Source organism: Aegilops tauschii, chromosome 2 (assembly GCF_002575655.3).
Source record: "Aegilops tauschii subsp. strangulata cultivar AL8/78 chromosome 2, Aet v6.0, whole genome shotgun sequence".
In the NCBI taxonomy this organism is placed as follows: Eukaryota; Viridiplantae; Streptophyta; class Magnoliopsida; order Poales; family Poaceae; genus Aegilops; species Aegilops tauschii.
In genome coordinates, this window is record NC_053036.3 from 143,013,721 (window position 1) to 143,022,414 (window position 8,694).

Below are 8,694 nucleotides of genomic sequence, written 5' to 3' on the forward strand. Positions count from 1 at the left end.
CAATTACTCTTATTTGGCTCGCTACGAAAATTGCGAGGAGCCAACCACTATGTAAGTTTCCCATGTTATTAATTCCTAAAAAGTTGCATGCAAATTCAATTTAATGAGTCAGTCAATGAAAATAGCAGCATGCAAAATGAAAATTAATATTAATGGAAAATAAGAAGTTCCTTCCACGCATGATGACTTATATATTTGGAATGTACTACTCCCTCCTTTCCGGTTTATAGGACTCAATTCAAAAATCTCACCAACCAAGGTAGATGGTGAAGGATGGAATATTTTTTGTAGTTTGCAAAAGAACCTAATTAATGCTCTTGTTTTCCTCAAAAAATTATGTTTATCAATGCATTAATTGCAATGCATGCATGCATAAAATACATGCATTGGTCAATTTTCTCTTAATACTTGCATGCAATGATTTAATGCACCTTGGAATCTGAACATGTGAAGGGGAACAACCAAATTGAGCCTTATAAAATGGAAAAACTAAAATTTTGAGATAAGCCCTATAAACCGGAAAGGAAGGAGTACCTCCGTCTAGGTGAATAAGTCATTCGCGTAGTTCTAGATCATCGATTTAATGAATTAAATATATGTTATATGTCATGAAAAGTATATCACTAGATATCTACATGGATGTAGTTTCTAAATATATATTTTTTGTTACATATAATACATATTTAGATAGTTAAATCGTCAACCTAAAACTACGCGAATGACTTATTCACCGAAACGGAAGTAGTACTAAATTTTCGTAAGATGTCATGTGCACCTAGGCGGAGAGAGTAGTCCGCTAAATCACAAATCAGGCCGCACAAATCAAATGCCTACTTATGGTACATTGACCAGTCATGATTCATGAATGCTTGATGATAAGCATTAGACACGATTATTTGTTGTTTTGTTTTTTCCCACGATCTATTCCACAGCTGTTGCCTCCTCTACCAAGGAAACAATCTATGGTTCCTATGTCTTGTCGGCATCGTTATCGCCCCGCCTCTTGTACCCCGGCTCACGGTGGTGGAAGGTACCCTGCTTTGTTTTTAGGTGTTCTTTTGAGTTTATTTATATTTTTTGTCCTATTTAAAAAGGCGAGACAGCGACGACGACTTCCTGAAAATGGTACAAGATTCTCCTCGCCTAGCCCTCGTCCCAACTATACGTCTTGCGTCGTTGGAGGGCATGTGGAGATGTGTGTTCGGTGTACCACTCTTCGGTGGATATGTTTGGGTACAATCTTCATTCGTGCCTATAGATTGGATCTTTCGATCTACACTTCTCTTCTACCTATTCTGTTGCATTGGTCATTTGTGCTGGAATTTTGTCTATTTTGGGCCTAGCTCGATAGTAGTTTCAGAAATTCCTAATAAATCTTAGAGGCCCACGCAGCCCATTCGTGCAAGGCAAGAGGTGGAACTAAAGTTTAGTCCCACATTGCTAGTTTAGAGGGAGTTGGACCTCTTTATAAGGGAGGCTCTTTCTCCACATGTAGGGCTACAAGAAAAGCTCGAGGCTCATGAGCCGCTTGAGATCGACTCGTTTTTTGACTCGACTCGAGATCGACTCGAAAAGAAACAAGCTGAGTTTTAACACTTTGTGTAGCTCGACCGAGAAACGAGCCGATCTTTGGCTCGGTCGATTTAGCTCGATAGCTCGACAGAATATCATTATGTTAAATAATCATGGCATATATTAAATGGAAATAAGATAATTTACTATCATACATGTTGTCCATAAATTTTCTTCATTTTATTTACCAACGAACATGGAAACTTAATGAAGTGCAGAGAAGATTTATGCCTAATTATGGCACGTGGTCGACTATGTGTTAAATATCCTATATTTTTGGCAAAGGTTCTCAATATATTCACCTTAATATTTTTGTTATTCATCCATAGATTTATATTTTTTACTATCTCATTTAGCTCGAAACTAGCTCGAGATCGACTCAAGATCGTTACAAGCTGAGCACAAGTCATGTTCTACAGCTCGATCACGAGCTTCACTAAGTTTGAGCTCGCTCGAATTTTCATATAAGTTGAGCTGAGTCAACTCCAACTCGCTCGAGCTCGACTCGTTTGCAGGCCTATCCACATGTATGAGGATGAGAACAAGAGAGACATCCACGCGCGCTCCTCCTCCGACGCGACGCGGGTTGCGAGAATGGGGAGCGCTCAGCGCGACTACTGACTTCTTCGTCACGGACGCCCCGGACTCCGACGTCGACAACCTCCTCGATGACATGGCTGACGAGGACACCGACCCCAAGTCCAGCGCTTCTGCTGCTGCTTACCTTCTCTTTGTCAAATTGCATGACTTGTTTTATCACTGCTATACTAGTCATGCTTTATCTAATATTTTTGTTAATAAAATCATTCGGTAAATTGCTCATATTTCCAACAATTTGGGGCTCAAGTCGATGAGTTCCCGACTGACTACTATAACAAGTTTAGCCCAAATCTGGTGAGGGAGGGTCGATGAGGGCGGCGCGCTTTCGGTTTGCTCCGGTGCTTCTCGTCGTCGCTAGGTGTTCTACGTATCTGGTTGTAATTTTGGATACTCCTCGTGTTTTTTGTACTGCCAGGACAGATAATGAATATATCATAAGTTTTTCTCGTGGAGTAATGAGTAAAATGTGTTTTCCGAAGATTAAAAATATTTTCTCTTAGTAGTTTGACTCGGTTCTTGTGTACGCGAAGCATGCGCTACGAAACAACGGGGTGGTCAAGCCAATTTTAGCTTTCTTTTGGCAACGTCGGGATAATTGCTCCAGCAGTAGCGTCATAAATTTTCTCCAAAATTAGGGGTAACCGAAGCCATCCTCCGGCTGGTACCGTTGACCAGCAAGTTTTGTGCATCGACGACCAATGCGCTATTTAAGCACTGCGCACAGTACTGACATCCCAGGGCCCCAGCACCGTAGCCACAGCCCCTCCTCTGACCCGAAAAAAAATAAACAGCCTCTCCTCTGTTTCTATTCCCGTCCTCTTCCCGTTCTTCGGAGTGAAAACCGAACAGGCCAAAAAGAAGAAGACCAGAACGCAACAAAACCCCGCGACCATCTCTTCTCCTTCCCCACTTCTTCCCCTTGGACCAAGCAAAGAACCCCGACCATGGCAGACGCCGCTCACGAGCCCCGCGAGGCCGCCGAAAGCTCCACCCCCGAGGCGGCGGAAGACTTCGAGTTCCGCGTCCTGTCCACCGGCGGCCTTGTCTCGGCCGGCGCTGGCGCGGCCGACGACATGTGCGTGGCCGACGAGCTCTTCTCCCACGGCAAGCTCCTCCCGCTCCGCCCCTCGTCGACCGACGCCCCCAGCGTCGCCCTGCTCCCGCGGTCCGAGTCCGTCGCGTCCACCGCGGGCTTCGGCTCGCGCTCCGACTGCCGGAGCGCCAGCTCCAGCGGCAGCAGCAGCGGCTGCGTCAGCCGCAGCCACTCGTCCAAGAGCGCCTCCTCCGACCACTCCGCCGCGCCGCCGCGGAGGTCCCTGTCGAGCAGCCTGTTCTACGCGCACCCGAGCCCGTCGCCGCAGCTGCGCTCGCGGCCGCGCCGGAGCACGGGGTCGGCCCCGCCGCCCGCCGGGTGGGGCGTCATACGCCTCGGCGTCGTCGGCGCCCCGGACGTGTACCCGCCGCGCTGCGCCGATGGGGCCAAGATCACCGCCGCGTCGAGGGGCGGCAGCGGCAGGAGCGCTAGGTTCGAGCAGGCCGCCAGCGCCATTGAGAGGAGCTTCAGGAAACATGGCGCGGGGCTGTTCGGCGACGGCTTCGGATGCAAGTGCTCGCCGGACGTCGTCGAATCTGTCAAGCTGCCTCCGGCGTCGAGGAAAAGCGGACTCGCGGACGGAAAGGCCAAGAGAGGCCGCGCCGGGCGTCGCATCAGGATCCTGGACTGGCTCGAAGAGCTGTCCATCACCAAGGCGAAGAAGTAATCTCGTGTAAAGATCGTGCATTTCTATGAGCTACTCATGCTCAAGAAAGCATTTAGATTTGATCATTAGATTGTTTTTTTCTTGTTTGATTAACAGGAGGCGCTTAATTCGAGACAAATAACTTGTTTGTACAGATCTCATGGAGCCCACCATGACTTTCTATCTTGAAGATAGAGTATTTGATCGTGCATTTGTAGCAATTCAATGCCAGGATATGCCATTGCAAATTTGAAACTGTATTTTTTTTAATATTATATCGTTACGCAGCTTCTCCTTCTGTCGTTAGCACTTGTTGCTAGAATCCTGCCACCGGAAGAAATTCATGAATAAAAAACTCGTCTGCATTCTCGACTGACGCTCTCATGCACGTACGCAGGGTACACCCATCCTGAACTGTCTGCCCGCCAGGGCTGGGTACGGTAAAAGAGCTCTACCCTTGTACTCCACTGGGAGGGTCCGGAGTACCAACTAAATCTGGCCATCTAATTTAAGGGGTATCTTAGTCATTTCCCCTTGTTCTTAAAAAAGATCTCATCCTTAATCTCGTCTGATCTAATCTAATCTAATTATCAAAATTGTAATTAACATGAACCCTTATCGACGTCGTCGTTGTCTCTTCATCGTCCGCCCGGGGTCGCCGCCATCTGCTCGTGGCCAGAATCAATGGATCTGGCGTGCTCGCCGCATGCCCGAATTGGCAAAAGAAAACGGCCTAATTGATCTTCGTGAAACACACAGGACCGGCTGCGGAACCATGACTAGAGGATACATATCTTCGTCATTAGAAACGAACAAACTCTAGATAGATTATGATGCATCTACGAGACTGTTCGTCATGTATTGTTTGCTGCATCTGTTTGTTGTAAACTGCAACAGCAGTATATATATATAGATCGATAGTTTGGTACTTGTATTTGCATATCATGGATTGCGAGAAAAGAATACACCGATCGTTTGGGTGTCTCTCGATCTATATACCCAGTCCAGCCATGTCGCTGCCGCTACAAGATCGGAAAAGATGGTGCTGACAGTGCGAGGACCACGCCACCACAGTCGCCGCCCGTCTGCGCGGCGGCGGCAAATTTGACAATTTTGACCTCGGGACGAAATCATTTCAGAATGAACTGCCCGTGAAACTATTTCACTCCCCTGACCTTTTTGTGCAGCGCCCGCCACGCCGGCGCCACACCCAACGGTGCAGCGCCTAGCTCGGGGGCGTTGCACTCCAGTCCACCGTGGCAGCCCTGGGCCCCGGACCCAGCAGTGCAGCGCCTATGAGGTAGGCGCCACACATGTAATGTGCAGCGCCTAGCCCTTAGGCGCTGCACTGTGACTTAGATGCCAGCCGCCCGCTCCCCCTCCCCCCACCCCACCCATTGGTTCCAGGAGGAGTTACAGAACAGGCGCGCCGGCGGCTTCCTCCTCTCCCCCTCTCAATCCCCTCTCCCAAATCCTTCAAATCCGACGATTTGGTCCGTGCATTTCTTCACCAATCCATCCTAGAAGGTACTCTCCTCCGATCCCCTTCTTTCCATCCATACAAAATATGGTATTTTGAAGATTTGGGGAATCGTTGTTTGATTTGATTAGATTTGAATCTTGCATGTATTAGAATTTTGCATGTATTAAAACCCTTGTTTGTTTGATTTGTGGAACCCTAGTTTATTTTATTTTATTGAAAGATATGGTTGGATACATAGATTGACATGTTATTTCTATGGAAAAGTTATTTGTATGAAGTAGGCCTAGTTTAGTTTATTTGTACTGAAATTATACTCGTATTGAGAAGAATGCTTTGGATACATATGCTTTGAATCTTGCATGTAGTAGGCCTACTTTAGTTTTTTTGAATTGAAAAGATAATCGTGTTGACAAGAATGCTTTGTTGAAATTGTTAGGATGGTTTGGCTTCTCGGTGATCATTGGGACAAACAACACCGGTCGTACGCTATGTCGGTGGAGCAGCGGGTAATAATGAAAGTGGCCGGTGTTATGAATTTCGTATTTTTTTCAAACACAAATGCCCCATATGTAATGTTATGATTTGTTTGTTTGTAGGAGCTTGCACCTCTGAAGCTTCGGTCTCACGGGATCACCCTTGGATGGATGCGCGATGGATGCGCTATGATGAGCGGTACACGCCGTATGTAAGGGAGGCAGGACTTCTCCCTTTCATTCAGTTGGTCCGCCGGTCGACGCCACCCAACAATGCTGCAGCACTCACCGCGCTTATTGATCATTGGAGGCCGGAGACACACACTTTCCATCTTCGGACCGGGGAGATGACCGTGACGCTGCAGGATATTGCTATGATCACCGGTCTTCCTATCGATGGCAATCCTTTATGTATGAACACCGATTCTGATGGGTGGCGCGCGCAGATGCATGCCCTTATCGGTATGGTTCCTCCGGAGCCTCGGGAACCAGAAGCAGAAGATAAGAAGAAGGAAAGAGTTGCAGCGGGCGTTACTTTCACGTGGATATCATCGAACTTCAGTACTTGCCCTGAGGATGCTAATGAGGACATGGTGAAGACATATGCTCGTGTCTACATGTGGTACGTGATATCCAGGACTATGTTTGCTGATGGCACAGGCAAGAATGCTCCATGGATGTGGCTAAAGGCGTTGACCGTCTTCGATAGCAAATGGAGTTGGGGTTCGGCGACACTGGCTTACTTGTATCGACAGGTATGAAGTTGTTTCCTTTTCACTTCATTGATACATTATCAATGCGCTCTTGCGGCAAATTTCACCATGTTCTTTTTTATGTGCAGTTGGACGAAGCCTGTTGTAGGCACACTGGAGGTATTGGTGGTTGTCTGCTCGCACTTTCCATATGGAGCTGGGAGCGTTTGCCGGTTGGACGACCGAAGACCGTGAAGTACGAGGATTGGGACGACAAAGACGACCCACTACGGCTCCCCACTTGGGCTTACAAGTGCGATGTGTTAAATGAGACGAAAGATGATCCCTCGGTAATGTACAAGTTGTACAAGAGCGAGCTGGATGCGATCACGCCTGAGCAGGTGAACCGACATTGCATAAGTGATTATCATGCTTGTATCGTAACTCGATGTCAATTTTGCATTCAATCCCATTTTGCAGGTGGAATGGGAGCCGTATGGAAAAGGCGAGAGTTTTGGTAACCCTATGGAGTTCAGGCTGAATCCGATGTGCACTAGGGATAGGGATCTCTGGCATATGCGGTGCCCATTGATATGCAACTGGACGGTTGAGCTTCACCTGCCACATCGGGTGTTCCGCCAGTTTGGTTTGTTCCAGCCACACCCCCCGGAGTGGGAGGACACGGACAAGTTGCTACACGCGTAAGATATAATTAACCTTGAGCACTTAGCAGCTTATCGACGGTTTCAATGATGCTAATATCCTGTTTCTAACTTGCAGGTTGGATAGGAAAAAGCAGCGGAAGATCAAGGATTGGGCCAAGAATCACAACAAGTATGTCGTGCAGTTCGCTCTTAGTGTGGAGCAAGCAAGGGCTGGAAAACGAGCCCAGCTTCGTGAGCACTGCCCGATCGCGTTCAACAACTATCTCACATGGTTTCTTGCAAGTACCCGCGTGGAGGTATGCAAGCCGGCGTATGCTGAGGAGATTCTGGAAGAACCCACCGTTTTTTATGAGGTAGCCCAGCACCAGTACAACGCATTAGTCAGGAAAGGCAACTCAGTGATCCCTTCAGCTCCAATGATGAACTTTGTGGTTAGCCCTTTTTGCTTTTCCATTCGCACTATTCACATCTTCGCTTGCCTAACACTTTGATACCATTTCTGTTCATAGCGTGCCCAGATCAAGAAAGCAGCTGATGAGACCGAGACTATTCTAGAAACAACCCCGGCTGGCAAAAGCGATGGGGAAGGTGCACTTCGAGCATTCATTAAGGTTCACATCTCCTTCAAACTAGCACTTAACATTTGTTGCTACGTTCCATGTCTCATTCACTTGTACATGTTGCAGCGCCAGGGCCAAAAGTTAAGGCGGCTATCAAACCTTTTCGGTTGTCGTGACCCCGAGTATGTATCACCAGAACGATCTAGGTCGGCGACACCATCAGATCCCGCTTCGGGGCAGGGCCATGGTGAACCTTTCGAGGATGAGGATGTGGGTGTGGTCACCCAAGAGGTATGTCATGACGATATATATCCATTTGTTGATGCATTGCTAACTATATCCTCACACACGGTCTTTCCATATCTTTTGTTGATGCATAGGTTGCTGACGATATGACCTTGGGGACGTACCAGGCTCGGTCTGCATACGAGTTGAAGCCTAGGAAGGGAATCAACAAGTACACACCTGAAGACTTCCCCCAAAGAGGCCAAAGAGGCAAAAGGACGGTCGGCACCTCGCGGATGGCGGCTTTGGATGACTATTTGGATGACTATGTAGATGATGTGGAGGAACCGGAGCCGGAGCCGGAGCGGGTTCCTCTTCCTAGGAAGGTGAAGAAGATAAGCGTCAAGAGGGGGGAGGAGCCAGCAAGCGCGGAAAGCACTAGTCATCGTCCTTTATTTATAATGTTGAACTTAGAGTGAAATTTGTTATGTCGTTGAACTTGGAGTGGTCGTAGCTATTAGTAATGTGAATTTGTTATGTCGTTGAACTTGGAGTGGTGGTAGCTCTATGTTAAACTTGAACTTATTGTGATGGTCCTTTCTAAGAAATGATGCCTGTGGTGAACCCTTTTTGAACCTTAATGTTTATTATACGAAATGTTGAACTGTGGCAGAAAATGACCCAG

The 8,694-nt window shown here is 47.5% G+C and overlaps 1 protein-coding gene across 1 annotated transcript; it reads left to right on the forward strand.

Moving 5' to 3' along the window:
* The first annotated feature begins 2,543 nt into the window (after positions 1-2,543).
* LOC109750483 (uncharacterized) lies at positions 2,544-4,166 on the forward strand. Its single transcript, XM_020309441.4, has one exon. It carries the CDS (start codon positions 2,871-2,873, stop codon positions 3,930-3,932), a length of 1,062 nt encoding a protein of 353 aa, XP_020165030.2. The 5' UTR covers positions 2,544-2,870; the 3' UTR covers positions 3,933-4,166.
* The last annotated feature ends 4,528 nt before the right edge of the window (positions 4,167-8,694 follow it).